Genomic DNA, 16,605 nt, shown 5'->3' with positions numbered 1-16,605 from the left:
TTGCTGACCATGTCCATCCTTTTATGACCACAGTGTACCCATCTTCTGGTGGCTACTTCCAGCAGGAGAACGCGCCATATCATAAAGCATGAATAATCTCAGACTGGTTTCTTGAACATGACGATGTGTTCACTGTACTCAAATGGCCTCCACATTCACCAGTGCCTAACCCAGTAGAGCACCTTTGAGATGCGGTGGAATGAGAGATTTGCATCATGGATGTGCAGCTGACAAATCCAGAGCAACTTCATGATGCTATCATGTCAATATGGACCAAAATCTCTGAGGACTATTTTCAGTACCTTTTCCAGTACCTATGCCACAAAGGATTAAGGCAGTTCTGAAGACACAAGTGGGTCCAAACTGGTACTAGTAAGGGGTACCTTATAAAGTGGCCGGTTGGTGTACATTCTAACTTGCAAAGAGCCAGTTCAAAGAGTTATTAACAAAATGGGGGGAGCGCAAAATACAATTTTTAAATGCAAAAGAAAAGATTTTTTTTCATACTTTTATCGAACCTTTGAGGTCGTACCAAATGGTTCAATATTTTTATGAGTATTGTGACATCCCTAGTGTGTATATATAATATCTATATGTGTGTGTGTGTGTGTTTATATTTATGTCAGCATGTTTAGGAATAGGGATGCACCTATACCACATTTTTTTCAATACTGTTTTTGGTCCTTGTATTTAATTTTAGTTACTTGCCAAAAACTAATTCTGATACATATTTACCTGTATGTCTTGAATCATTAAAGAAATCCATATTTCTTTCATGTTTACAATTAATTGTTATTGTAAAATATATATTTTACTAGCTACTGCTCATTTGCTTGCTCTTCATTTAACTGAACTGTGCACATTAGAGCTCTTCAACTGCAGTATCACAGTAATTACATGACATTTACCATAATCATGTAGTGATTCACTCGTTATGGATAAATAGCGTGACAAGTTTTGTTTTTCTTACGCATATTTTATGGAATTTAAGATTTACGAAATTTCAAGGAATCAAAAATGTGCAAAACAATGCAATCTGTTTTAAAAAAAAAAAATTTCCTGTTATTTTTTTTTTTTTTTACTTTTTTTGTCTGTATACACATTGTATGGAATTTGGTTTTGGTAACAGCACATTGAGGCTGGGTGAATAATCGAAATTAAATTGGTAATGCAATTTAAGCAAAGCTGCAGTTTGCCATGCACATCTTGTCAGAGAAAAAACGTTTTGTGATCGTTACTAAATCACCTTCAAAAGCCAGCACAGAAATTCCCAAAATCCACAAAGACATCCAGAAAATTGCCATAACTAATTCTAAGGGTTTTCATTAATTCAACGTGACAAAATAATCATGGAATCATAAAATCAAGTAATAAAAGGATTTATTTTAAACGCTCCACTGAAGTGACTTTAGAGTCAAACCATGTTATGTGGTATATTCAAGTGCAGCATTAGCCGTAATTCCCTTTCAGGTCGGGAACTCCAACATTATGTTGATTTACAGGGAATTGCTAGATGACCAATCACTCGGAAGAGTAAGAAAATATCCCAATGAATGGCTATGAATTGGCAGAGAAGCTCCTACACAGGCGAGGCTGCTTGTTAATCAGCTGAGTATATAAGCAGCACCTGGAGGTGCTCCTGTCATACTTTTAACTTCAGAGCCAATTGCGCTGAAGTGAGACAGACCCTGCAACGCTGAAACCTTCTAGAGTTCCAGTTCCTGCATCCAGTGGGGTGACTATGCATTCAGCTGATGATTCTCTTGTTTCTGGGTCTTTCACTAGGTGTGTATAAAGAGTCACTGCAAGGGCATGACTGTTGCACAGCTAAGATCATAACTCGCACTTTTTGAGCTGTCATGTTCAGAGAGAAGCCTGATTTCACCACCCTCTGTGGACCAAGGACCAGGACCCTGTATCGAACATAACTATGCTATCCCAGGTAGCTGGTGGTTAGGTTGGAGGTGAACTTCCAACTCCACAGCCAGACAAAATAGAGGGGTGGGACATGGAGCACGTCTCCTGTCCCTCTCTTCCCGGTGGTGCATGGAGAGCTCGTACAGGAGAGCGTTTTTGTCCACCAATCCTCTCATGCCTCCAACCTCCCTATGGGATCCTGGGAGGGATGTGAGGGCCAGTATTCCAAAGAGAGCACTCCTCTTTCCCAATTTTACTGGTTGTGCATCAGCGATTGTTCCAATGATTCTGTTGTGCCACTCTGGAAAATGTGCCAAGGAGGGCCATTATGAGAACTGAGTTCTGAAACCCAGGTCTAGTTGGGCCAGAGGAAGGACCCACTTTCTCAAGGGTGAATCAGCACCTAGATCTCTGGAACCACTACGTTTGGTCCATAAACAGGCGTGGAAGACTTGGGTGATATCATTGCTCAGGCTAGATCTCCTCTATGAGGCATGCCTACACCCTGGAGTAGTGGAGTCTATTCGTTGAAGACTGTGCTTCTCCCTAGAATCCCCCTTCCCAGATCACCACCAGACCAGTGTTGTGCTTTCCTTCCTTTAGGAAAAGCTGGAGCAGAGGCTGTCACTCAGCACTGAAGGTCTATGTTGCCCCAGGTGGCGGCATACTGGGAAGGCATAACCTTGTCAACCGATTCTTCAGAGGTGTGAAGTGGCTAAATTCTTACCAGTCCACATCTCATGCCCACTTGGGATTTCTCTGTATTCCTCTCAAGACTGCAGAGGAATCCATTTGTACCACCTAACTCAGTATCTTTAAGAATTCTGTTGATTGGGACAGCTCTGCTGGTCACATTGGCTTCTATCAAAGGGTCGGGGACCTGGACCCTTTTCTTCCCCACCAGCTAACTATCTTGCTCCTATGTAGTGGTCCCTCTAGGTTAGGGCAATCCCATATTTGCAGTTTGTCACAGTGTCTCCCATTTGATTGAATGGTAGCCTTTGCAGCACCTACCCACTTCGGGACTAGCATACTATGGGATTAAAAGCGTTTACAACCCCCCTTTGATAATTCTAGTATTCCCAAATTCTGGTAATTATAAGGGGCCAGCGGATGTTGGAAGGTTGCACCTTTGGTGACGTTGTGTGCTCACTCTATTCGATGGGCAAGCTCCTCATCAAAAGGGTAACAAATTCAGCTACTGTGGCAGATTCCATACATTTTCCTTAATGTTGGAGTTCCAGACCTAATAGTGAACATTAGTTACTGTCATAAGCCTTGATCCCAGAAGGAGGGAATGGAGGCATTATGTTTCAGTGCTACAGTTGCCAAATGTCCAGCTGAATGCTAGTGTGACTGGCTCCTCAGCAGGTAGGTGCCACAGGAGCTCCTCCAGGTGCTGTTATATACTCAGCTGATCAATCAGCAACCTCACCTGGGGAGGAGCTTCTCTGCCAATTCATAGGCATTCATTTGACCATTTTGTTACTCTTCAGAGTGATTGGTCATCTGGTGATCCCCTGTATTTCAACATGTCTCTGTTCCCTCCTTCAGGGCACGAGGGTTACGACTGTATCTGAGATGTTCATTGAGAAATGATGCAATCAGCTGTCATCACAAAATGATTACAAAATTTCTGATTAAACCAATTTTGATTTACTTTTTTTTATCAGTGATATTTTAGTGAACTATGGTTCTGTATTGTACTGTATAGTACTGACAAAATGTGCATGAAAGTGCATTTGATTCATCACCCAGCTCTAGAGCAATGAATACATTAGTACAGTTTTGGCCTTATGGCAGATGGTGCATCCCCATTTAAAAGCATTTTAAAGTAAACTTGCAGTATAAAAATTGGGTTGTCAAATAATTACAACAATGTGGTTTTATCAGACAGAATGTTTGTAATTCAAATGTTTATAAATTGCAAATTTAATCTTGAAAACATTTCAGTACAGACTCTCCATTAAAATTACAGTCTTTTCTAAAATTGTTTGCATTGCAAGCTTTGCATGGAAGCTGAATGATGAGCCTTCTGAGACTTTTGTCCTACTCATTCTCAGAACATCCGACCAGGGATATTGGGCGAAAGTTGAAAACTGCCCTCAAGGAGCAGCTGCGAATTATTCATGAAAAGATTGAAGCCAAAAAGATTGCCAAACTAGCCCTTGCTGAAGTCCGTAGTGTTTTGGCTCAAGAGGAAGAGGAGAGACAGGCTACTCTTGCGGCTAAAAAAGCCAAAGAGGAAGCAGAAACGAAACTACAAGAAGAACGACTGCAACAAGAACAAGAAAAGAAATTAGAAAAGGAGAAAGCAGAGAAGGAGCGAATGGAACAAGAAAAAAAGGCCAAAGAAAAAGCTGAAAAAGAAAAGGCAGAAAAGGAAAGACTTGAGAAAGAAAAAGCAGAAAAAGAAAGACTTGAAAACGAGAAGGCTGAAAAAGAAAGACAAGCTAAAGAAAAAGAGGAAAAGGAAAGAATTGAGAAAGAAAAAGCGGAAAAGGAAAGACTAGCCAAAGAAAAAGCGGAAAAGGAAATAATTGAAAAAGAAAAGGCAGAAAAGGAAAGACTGGCCAAAGGAAAGGCGGAAAAGGAAAGAATTGAGAAAGAAAAAGCTGAAAAGGAAAGACTAGCTAAAGAAAAGGCAGAAAAGGAAAGATTAACCAAAGAAAAAGCAGAAAAGGAAAGACTAGCCAAAGAAAAGGCAGAAAAAGAAAGAATTGAGAAAGAAAAGCAGAAAAGGAAAGACTAGCTAAAGAAAAAGCAGAAAAGGAAAGACTAGCTAAAGAAAAAGCAGAAAAGGAAAGACTAGCTAAAGAAAAAGCAGAGAAGGAAAGACTTGAGAAAGAAAAGGCGGAAAAGGAAAGACTGGCCAAAGAAAAGGCAGAAAAGGAGAGACTAGCTAAAGAAAAAGCGGAAAAGGAAAGACTGACCAAAGAAAAGGCGGAGAAGGAAAAAATTGAGAAAGAAAAGGCAGAAAAGGAAAGACTAGCTAAAGAAAAAGCGGAAAAGGAAAGACTAGCCAAAGTAAAAGCGGAAAAGGAAAGACTAGCCAAAGAAAAGACGGAGAAGGAAAGGCTTGAGAAAGAAAAAGCAGAAAAGGAAAGACTGACCAAAGAAAAAGCAGAGAAGGAAAGACTTGAGAAAGAAAAGGCAGAAAAGGAAAGACTAGCCAAAGAAAAGGCGGAGAAGGAAAGGCTTGAGAAAGAAAAAGCAGAAAAGGAAAGACTGGCCAAAGAAAAAGCAGAGAAGGAAAGACTTGAGAAAGAAAAGGCAGAAAAGGAAAGACTAGCCAAAGAAAAAGCGGAAAAAGAAAGACTAGCCAAAGAAAAAGCAGAAAAGGAAAGACTAGCCAAAGAAAAAGCAGAAAAGGAAAGACTAGCCAAAGAAAAAGCGGAAAAGGAAAGACTAGCTAAAGAAAAAACAGAAAAGGAAAGACTGGCCAAAGAAAAAGCGGAAAAGGAAAGACTGGCTAAAGAAAAAGCAGAAAAGGAAAGACTTGAGAAAGAAAAGGCGGAAAAGGAAAGACTGGCCAAACAAAAAGCAGAGAAGGAAAGACTTGAGAAAGAAAAGGCGGAAAAGGAAAGACTGGCCAAAGAAAAAGCAGAGAAGGAAAGACTTGAGAAAGAAAAGGCAGAAAAGGAAAGACTGGCTAAGGAAAAAGCAGAAAAGGAAAGACTAGCCAAAGAAAAAGCAGAGAAGGAAAGACTAGCCAAAGAAAAAGAAGAAAAAGAAAGACTGGCTAAAGAAAAAGCGGAAAAGGAAAGAATTGAGAAAGAAAAGGCAGAAAAAGAGAGACTAGCTAAGGAAAAAGCAGAAAAAGGAAAACTTGAGAAAGAAAAAGCAGAAAAAGAGAGACTGGCTAAGGAAAAAGCAGAAAAGGAAAGACTGACTAAAGAAAATGAACAAATCGAGAAAGAAAAAGCAGAAAAAGGAAAACCACAGAAAGAGAAATCAGAGAAAGAAAGAATAGCCAAAGAAAAGAAGGCATCAAAGGGAAAAGCAGAGAAAGATGTGAAGGAGAAAAAATCTAATGAAAAGGAATCAGCTTATGAAAAGAGTGACAAAGAGGAGAAAACATCAACTCGTAGTTTACTTAAATCTTCAAACAAAAAAGTTAAGAAACAACTCTAAAGTGTGAGATTTGACTGGAAACAAAAAGTTTTCTGAAGGAACAACAGCATTGGGAAGTAAATAGCTAAGCGTATTATTTTTTCAGTGCTGTGACGGTTTTCAGCTGTTCAAAACAGTAACAGGTTTCTCTTTTTGAACGAGTGCTGTTGAGTGAAGAAAGGTAACAACAAAACTTCCTGCATTGGGAATGTGGCGGTGAATCAGTCATCTTATACGTTTCATTTAAATATACATGAATTGATCCAAATTAACTCTGATCCAAATAGAGTTTCATCCTGAATTGCAAAGCATTCAGAAAAGTATATACATTTGTGTGTTTGATAGTTTAACTTAGTTTGGTCACGTTATTCTGCAATGCGGAAGTAAGCTCTTTGCTGCGATTATTTTAGAACTTCTGATTCATTCACCTACAGTATATGGGGAAATGACTAATAATAAATGGTAGTAAATCCTCAAAGTACTTGAAAATACCAGTTTGTTACATTAATAAGCATGACAAGCTGTTTTAATAGGTAAAAATAATTGTAAATGAATGAGACTGGAAAACTCTAGCTAATATGGCTGCACTCGCTTTTGTTAATTAAAATTATTTATTAATTAATTAAAAGATGTTAAACTTTTATTATTGTCTTATTACCATAAAGTGATCAGATTTCTTCTTTTTTCGTGGGGGTCTGGCCTATCTTTTTGACCATCCCTAGTGCATTTTTATATTCCTTATCTGCGTTCTTTTAGGAAGTGTTTTTCAGTTTGTTACAAATAATCAAATTCATCACACACTGACCATTTACTTGCACAATATGAAATTGGAAATAGTTTGCTAATGAATCGAAATTAACTTCAGATGTTAACTTTTTTATTTTGTAATCTTGTAGTTTTTTTTTTTTTAATTCTACATTAAAAAAAAGGAAAAAAAAACTGATAAATGAAGTAACCAACATTGCACTCATTTATCTGGAATATCTTTGTGCAGCGGGAAACATTTGGAGAAGACAACAATAGATAGGCTTTATTTTTACTGTAGACAATTAAGTATTGATCTTAATGGAATTTTTTTTGTAACACTCACTGGAATTTTCACTTTTTAAGAGCTGCAAAACTATATTTTTTGTTCCGTAAGCCTGGGTGTGTAATTGTTATTAACATCTTTTATTGTTGGAGTGTAGTAAAGAGAGGAAACGAGACGGAAGAGTGTCTTTTTTTTCTCTCTTACAATGAACAGTGATGTTGGATTGAGCATCAAGCAATATTTTAAATCAAGTAATTAATGGAATTGTTTCAGTTAAAGAGGACCTATAATGCCCCTTTTTACAAGACAGAAAAAAAGGTCTCTGATGTGCCTAGAGTGTGTATATGTGAATTTTCAGCTCAAAATACCCACAAATAATGTTTTCTAAATCTTTGAAACTTTAGGCTTTGATCCTAATTGTGCCAATTTTGGTGACTGTCGCTTTAAATTCAAATGAGATTTGTGCTCTTTTTAAAAGAAGGCGGGGTTACAAATGCCTATGTGTCAGCATAGTGGCAGATTCAAAAACAAGACTAACCTCTTATGCTAATGAGGGAGAGATCATCGCTAATGGGCAGGGTTTTCCCCTCTCTAATAGCATGAGGTCAATCAAAGTGTTTCTGCAGAGTTCTGCAGACAGTTTTAATGATATATGATTATAAAAACTAAGCTTAATACATTCTTACCATTATGAGCTGATTATAATCATAGACTATTGCCACACAGCTGTTTAAATCCCTTATAAAAGGGATTTTTGCATAATAGGTCCCCTTTAACACAACGTTTTACAGTATTTTCTCATTAGCATAAGTACAATCCTTTGTTTTGCTCAACACACTGGTGACCTTATAGAATAAAAGCATGAATGTGAACCTGAAATCTGTTAATAGAAGTTTGAAAATTGCAATTGAATTGAGTCGCGATACATTTTTGTGATTTTTGAGTGTTTTTTGTTACTCTGTTTATTAGATGTGCCTGAATTCATGTTCACTTAATGTTCATTATTTTCTCATACAGCATACTGTGTGATATTAAAGGCATAGTTCATCCAAAAATGAAAAATTCATCACCATTTAATCACACTCAAGTGGTTGTAAACGTTTATGAGTTAATTTCTTTGGTTGAATGCAAAAAGCAAGATATTTTGAAAAATATTGCAAACCAGCATCCATAACTTGCATACTATATATATATATATATATATATATATATATATATATATATATATATATATATATATATATATATACATATATATATATATACATATATATATATACATATATATATATACATACTATATGTATACATACATACATACATACATACATACATACATACATACATGCATGCATGCATGCATGCATTCATTCATTCATGCATATATATATATGCATGAATGAATGAATGCATGTATGTATGTATGTATACATATATATGTATATACATATATATATATATATATATATATATATATATATATATATATATATATATATATATATATATATATATATATATATATATATATATATATATATATATATATATATATATATATACACTATGGAATTCAATGGTTGCCACTTTCTGACATTTTTCAAAGCATCTTTTTTTGTGTTCAATAGAAGAAGGAATATATATACATATATATATATATATATATATATATATATGTATGTATGTATGTATACATATATATGTATATACATATATATATATATATATATATATATATATATATATATATATATATATATATATATATATATATATATATATATATATATATATATATATATATATATATATATATATATATATATATATACTATGGAATTCAATGGTTGCCACTTTCTGACATTTTTCAAAGCATCTTTTTTGTGTTCAATAGAAGAAGGAAACTCTTTGGAATAAGCAAAGTGTGAGTAAATGACAGAATTGTAGTTTTTGGCTTAAAAATCTCTTTAACTGTGTGCATTAGTGAATGTACAGATGAGTGAACTCTTTTAATGTTGTATGTACTTAAAAATGTTGTTCCTCTTGCCTTAATAATTTCACCAAAGATGTTGTAACAGGCAAAAAAAAAATAGTTTGAATGTCTTTATGACAGGTGCTATTAATAGTTGTTGAAGAATATCTTACTTGCATTTCTATGGCAGTCAGCATTATACACGGAACAAACTGATCTTCAAACTGTGGTCATACGGTGCAGACAGTCTGAAAGGTCATATTTGAAGAGCACACTATTTGTCAGTCTAAATGCAGAACACATCAGTGTTGATTATTGTTTCAGTTCCGCTTTTTCTGAGCCAGTATTTAAAGGAGAAAGAAATGTTCTCTGCAGACGCAATGAGGATAAGCTTTAAAACATCTGATTTTATTTATTCAACAGCTGGTGGTGCCTTTCTTTCTCAACAGTCTGCCAAATTGTATTTATTTGTATTTTATATTTGTGTTTATTTTGTAACATCTACTGAGATCTTGAGCCTATTTGTCGTACCGTTTTGGTGGATTACAATTTATTGAATGAAATATTGAACGTTTTATTCATTTATTAATGATAATGTCATGTTTAAGTTGAAGTGTGTAGTTTCTTTACATTGTGTGTATTCTTTTTATTGTAGCAAATGGACTGAAATAATCTGGACAGCAATGTTTTGATTAGAGTGATGTTTCTGAAGGGTAATCAGCATGCATTATTTATTATAGTATTTAACTGGAGTAGGATGAATTACTTGAACAAATAAATGACAAACCACTTTTTGTTTATTAATTGAAATGGTTTAACGGGTATGTTCACTGAAACTAACCTGTGTGGTTAAATATTTTAAGGAAATATCAAGGATATGTGGACTTCTCTCTTATTTACAATTATACTTAATCTGGCTATACATGGTGTGGTTTATTCATTTGTGTGGGTGTGTGTGTGCATGGATGAATGATAAGGTCCTGACTTTCCTCTGCCAGTTTTTATATTCTTTTATGTTATATTATTTCACACATAGACAGAATTGTGAATTCAATAATCAGTTGTACCAATATGAACAGGTAGTATATTACATTCAGCTGAAGTCAGAATTATTAGCCCCCCTGTTTATTTTTTTCTGTTTAACGGAGAGAAGATTTTTTCAACACATTTCTAATCATAATAGTTTTAATAACTTATTTCTAATAAGTTTATTTTATCTTTGCCATTTTGACAGTACATAATATATGACTAGATATTTTTCAAGACACTTCTATACAGCTTAAAGGGACATTTAAATGATTAATTAGGTTAATTAGGTTAACTAGGCAGGTTACGGTAATTAGGCAAGTTATTGTATAACGATGGTTTGTTCCATAGACTATCGAAAAAATATATAGCTTAAAGGGGCAAATAATTTTGGCCTTAAAATGTTTTTTTTTTTTTAAATAAAACTGCTTTTATTCTAGCTAAAATAAAACAAATAAGACTTTCTTCAGAAGAAACAATATTATCAGACATACTGTGAAAATTTCCTGAATCTGTTAAACATAATTTGGGAAATATTTAAAAAAGAAAAGAAACAAAAAAAAAAAATAATAGGGGGGCTAATAATTCTGACTTTAAAGGGCACCTATGGTGAAAAATCTACTTTACAACAGAGATGTATAAAGTACTAGAGACCCAGACTTAAGTAAAAGTACAAGTACTCTATCAAAAAGTGACTTGAGTAGAAGTAAAAGTGCTCTTTAAGCACAATACTTAAGTGGAAGTACTAAAGTATTCAACATTTTTTGTACTTAAGTATTGCAAGTAGTTTATTTCAAAATTTACTACTCAAATACTGAAAGTAAAAGTACAAGTATTGTGTAATGTAGTTATTAAAGAAAGCAGTCAAAAGACATCATATTGTTTTGTTTATTTTAAATCTCTTTTTTGGGGGCACGTCATTAAGCAGAACGAAAAGAAACATGACTTACAATACTGTTTTTCTCTCACGCTTGAACCACAGATCTGACAGATTATAACAGCTTTAACACACACCTTTCAAAGTTGTGTGTCACAAAAACAGTCCATAATCCACTCAAAACGCTATTGAAACCCAATTTCGGAGCACAAATTACTGGTTGTAAACGCTGTAAACGAACGTTCTAATTCACTTGATTTTGATTTTATTGTAAAAAAAAGAAAACGTGTATATTACTGTGTTAAATGAAAATCTGAAATATTTTATGGCTTATGGCTATGATTTAGTATTCAAAAATGTTTCATTTTGATTATGTTTTAATTAAATTGGTCCTAAACTTCATATTTTTATAGTATATTTATTCATTCTGGTACTTTTACCATAAACCAACATCTCAACCATTTGGTAGAGGCTGATATTTTAGAAATTATGGGATGTGTTGGGGGAAAATGTATTGATTGTGTTAACTAGCGACATTAGGAATTAAGAAATGCAATAAATAAAAAAATTCTATTGGTTTTTTTCTTGGTGTGACAGTTAAATGGTTACTTGTAATACAATTGTGTCCTTTAATACAGCAGTAAGATATATGAACTGTACCCTTAATTTGACCCGCTCAAAGAAAACACTCTTTCTGAATGTATCAAACAAAACTCATGCACAGAAGACAGCATGAGCATTTATAGCAAATAAACTAATGTAAATATTCTCCCGCCTGCTTTTTAAACGCTGACAGGCGAGGTCTTACCCCTTTGATTAGTTATTGTCTTCACCTTCTCAACAGAAAGGGCTGCTATCGGCTTTAGAAATGAAAGCGTTGTTCACTGATGGCGGGAAGAACAGCCGCGGTTACAGTCTATGTATGTATAATACGCGGTTATCACAGGTAATCTATAATAGACACAGTGGAGAAAACTTGCACCTCATACACGCCTACCAGGCCAGCGGGTCAAATCTCCAAAGTGAGAGAGGCAGAGATGGGAGTCTCACAACATTTCTCTGTAGCAGTGAAATAGCGGCTCATGTGCTGTGCCGCCTTCACTCGCCCTCGCGCCTCCGTCCTTCGCCATAGTATTGCGACACCGCACATAGGAGATAAATGACGTCAGTACGTAATAACCCGTTATGATCTATTACTGAATCGATTTCGACCATTTTGACACCTCTAGTAACGAGTAACGATGCAGCTCATAAAAAATCTATCGGAGTAAAAGTATTAAACTCATCGAAAATATGTACTTAAGTAAAAGTGGAAGTAGGAGAAAAAAACAATACTCCAGTAAAGTACAGATACTGCCTTTTAGTACTTAAGTACAGTAGTGAAGTAGTTCTACTTCGTTACTATACATCTCTGCTTTACAAGCTGTTTGGACAGAAATGTGTGTAAGTATAGTGTATAAACTGTCATATTGGGGTGAAATAAACACACCCAGTCCTTTTTTTCAAATTTAACAACATAAAAACGGTGGACCAATTGGAGCGGTTTTCAGATCGACCGCAACTTTACGTAGGAGTGCGGTCCCCCCGCCCACCAATATTGATTGACAGCTGCGAGCATTAACATGTCCGGTAGTCACGTGTATAATAATATCAAGACAGTACGAGCGCAAAGCAGCCAGGAATAAAAGGCGTGTTCAGTTCGCTAAGATCATCAATCATCATTAAATGTGATCAAGAGTGAGTTTTACAAGTTTAAAATATTTTAAAACAGAGCATGTGTGTAATAAAGTACAGCGGTTCACTTCAGATTCACTTAATCAGCACAGCCGCGTGTCAGAACAACTATAAAGGAAGACGCTTGAATCCTGGTTTGTGGACGTTAAATCAGGTTTATTTTGTACATTAACATAACAGATATCCATACAGCAGTGGATCTTACCAGTATCATGTCACATATGCGAGCAAAACGACTGCAAAGCTTAACGTGCTGTCTGCTGCGCTATGTGTGTGTGTGTATATATGTCTGCTCTATGTGTTTGTGTCCTCGCTGTGTGTGTGCGTGAACTTTGTAATGACATTGTGTGTGACTCATTGTTGCAAATCCACAAGAAAATACATCAAATACTGATTGTTAAAGTTCTTACTGTAGTATTTCTCACACATGTTATGTGAGATCTGCTTCCTGCGGCAGCCGAGGGTGGCGATTGCTGACAGGCACCTGGGAACGGTGGGCGGGGAGGACTAGCCTTAAAGGGCCAGTACAAAAAATAACAGCAAAACCTTTTTCCAGCTATAATATAGTTTAGTATAATTCAAACAGCTATAATAAAAAATCTGATGGGTGTTTTGAGCTGAACCTTTACAGACTCATTCTGGGGACACAAAAGACTTATATTAAATATGAAAAAAGGGGTAACCTATGTGCCCTTTAACTCTATGCCTTTCAATCTACGTCCCCCAAAATAACAATGCCAAATATAGAAACGTTATGCATTATGGCACACAATCACCTATAGGCCTTTATTAAAATGCAACAACATATATGTTTTTTGTCATTTCTTAATTTGTTAAATCTAGTTTTTTTAAATGTAACGATTAACTTCTACTTTTATGTAGATTGTGCATAAAATATGGTAATTCTAATAGCTTATTAAAATACATTTTTATCAATTTAATTAATTAATTAATAAAATTTTAAATAAAATTAATTTTATCACCCCCCCCGCCCCCCACCGTCCTGTGACTAGCTTTGGGATCCACTAGCCTAATGTGCAATGTGACACTGTGACCATCAGTTGTGGAAACCATTTTAAAAGTTATTGAACCTGTTGTGTAATTTTCATTATGGATATTATTTAAATAATACAAAAAAAGGATGCTAGGATTGTGTCTGATTTTACTCAACTTTCATATAGGTCTGATGGAGAAGCCTGTTTTGGTGGCTTCAAGAGAAAAGCCCTTAAAAGAAAAAGGTAAGGAGACTAGTTTTACGCCATATTCAGCTGCCACCTCTTGCTCTCTCTGTGTTTGTGTGGGTTTTTATGTGTCAGTGTACACACACACACATATATACACACACACTCGTATATATGGTTTATAAGGACTCTCCATAGGTGTAATGCATTTTAAATTGCATTTAAAAAAAAAACTAAATGAGTCAAGGACATCATCATCATAATCATAACAATAATAATAGTTGGGGTGACGCAGTGGCACAGTAGGTAGAAGGTCAAAAGTCAGGTAGGTAGAAGGGTTTGATTCTCGGCTGGGTCAGTTGGCGTTTCTGTGTGGGGTTTGCATGTTCTCCCTGCGTTTGCGTGGGTTTCCTCCGGTGGCCCCGGTTTCCTTCACAGTCCAAAGACCTGTGTTACAGGTGAATTGGGTAGGCTAAATTGTCCGTAGTGTATGAGTGTGAGTGAGTGTGTATGGATATTTCCCAGAGATGGGTTGCAGCTGGAAGGACATCTGCTGCGTAAAACATGTGCTGGATAAGTTGGCGGTTTATTCTGCTGTGGTGACCCCGGATTAATGAAGGGACTAAGCCAAAAAGAAAATGAATGAATGAATAATAATAGTTAATTTTTTAGCACCTTTAAAAAAAAAGCGATTTCACACAAAAACATTCACATACAATGTTTTTTTTGCATAACAATATTGTTTTGTGTAAAAATAAAAGTAAAACTTTCAAAATAGATAAATAATTCGATATCCAGAATCATTAACACACTAATACACACCTCATGTATAGGTGAGTGTAAAGTATGTTGTCAAGGATGATTTAACCAATGTCAAAGATTCTGCGTGTCTAATGTTATAGTTGAGAGAGTTCCAGAGCCTTGGAGGCAGGAAAGATTGAGTATCCAGCAATCTGGAGCAATGAAAGTTCGTCATGTGTTCAAGAAGCTAGCGTTCAATAAGTTTTAAACATGGATTGGCCACCACAGAGTGCAGACCGTAACACTATTGAGAAAATTTGAGATGTGCTGTAGAAGACACAACTCCTAATCATCAAATCAAGATTTTGACAAAATAAAAACGCAACTCTGGAAAGGAATAAATGTTGTGATGTGCTGAAGCATATTGTAAGTATATTGGATATACAGGATATATACACATAGCAACCTGACACAAAATAATAATAATAATAATAATAATATTAATAATAATAATAATGATGATGATATGTATATATGTCTAGTTGCCAGGCATTATGAATGATAATGTTAAATGAGCTGAACAGCTTCCCAAAACAAAAGTAGATCTAAAAAAACAATTGTGTGTACCAATTTTTGTGAATATTGGCCATAATGTGGTACTGTATCTGTAGCAATTAACTTTTTAATCTGATTTACACACAAACCCAACACATGGATAGAGAGAGTGTATATATTAATATTATTAGGATGTGTGATCATTAGCACATTTGTTATCTGTCTTTTAGAACACAGACTATACTGAACCATTTACACAGTCCTTCTTAACCCAGAATTCTAATCTCTGTAAAAAAAAAAAAATATTATAAAGGGCTGAAAAAAATAAAGATGGTAATTGTGCACATCATTTGGAAATGCATTTTGAACATAAAGGGCAATTATTCACCTTGGGCCACCCCCACAGAAATATGCCCACATCTCTGAAATATATAAAAAAAACATTATTTTGTCATGGTCATGTTGTGTAATGGGTTGTTTTTGAACTTGAAATCATACTGAGTATGTGAAATAGGCATATGATCAACTGAAGGAATTGTGGTTTCAGAGTAACTAGCACAAAGGGGAAAATCATATTACAGCACCACCCTGTGGATGATTCCTGTAAAAAAATATCTACAAATCCAACAAATGTCATCATGTTCAGCCATCAAATATGATGTATTCATATTCTAGACTGGTATTTTTAGTTCAATATTTTGTTAAAAAAAAAAAATTATGTGTTGATGCTTAGACAAACTTTCAGTTTGTGTAAATGATTATTATCTCTCTCTAATTGTATGCAGAAAGTATATCATTGGCACATTTTCATATTTATTAGAAGATCCAAAAACTAAAGGGCACATTAGTTCTCTGATTTCTGTAGGTGCTAGGCATCACAGAAGTGTCAACCAACCATTTTAATTTTATCAATGTCATTTGATGCATTTCAGAGTTACACACAGAATATCCACCTAGAGAAAATGAAGGTACTGTTAAAAAGAACTGTTAAGACATTTTTCTTTATTTTTTTTAATGCTACATTACAAAATATAAAGTGGAGATCTAAAGTAGACAGAAACCTATGATTTCTGTTGAAGTTATACTTATAGATTTTAAGCAAATTTGATGAGTAACTGTATAAATATTCTAAATCATGGTGCAGTACATAAATCTTACGATATGCTCTGAAAAACAACACTGATCAAAACTACAGAAGACTTTCAGATACATCTGTTATTTGTTGTGAATCTGGCTGCTGGTGAAAGTTTCCTGATTAATTTGATAAACCCTGTTTCGGGCATCTTAACTTTACAAACATTGCATGAACCATTTTATGTGACTGAAACATTCTAACAGTAGGTTGCCAGAGGCCAAAGGGATGACCCTTTCAGCTTTAGCTAGAGAAGTTGGACAGTTCAAATCTGAGTATTGCACTACTCCGGTGTCACTTAATTACAATATCCCTCTAAAAATAGTG

At 35.1% G+C, this 16,605-nt stretch overlaps 1 protein-coding gene across 1 annotated transcript in view; it reads left to right on the top strand.

The window, feature by feature from the left end:
- unm_hu7910 (un-named hu7910) overlaps positions 1-16,605 on the top strand; it is a 61,243-nt gene that overhangs the window by 26,509 nt on the left and 18,129 nt on the right. The window contains 2 exon segments of the mRNA XM_056462198.1: positions 3,981-4,645; positions 4,648-5,250. Coding sequence (XP_056318173.1) covers positions 3,981-4,645; positions 4,648-5,250 — 1,268 coding nt within the window.

The sequence above is a fragment of the Danio aesculapii genome, chromosome 7 (assembly GCF_903798145.1).
Source record: "Danio aesculapii chromosome 7, fDanAes4.1, whole genome shotgun sequence".
Taxonomy (NCBI): domain Eukaryota; kingdom Metazoa; phylum Chordata; class Actinopteri; order Cypriniformes; family Danionidae; genus Danio; species Danio aesculapii.
Note: the sequence above shows the minus strand (reverse complement) of the source record. Positions and strands in the feature narration are given on the sequence as shown.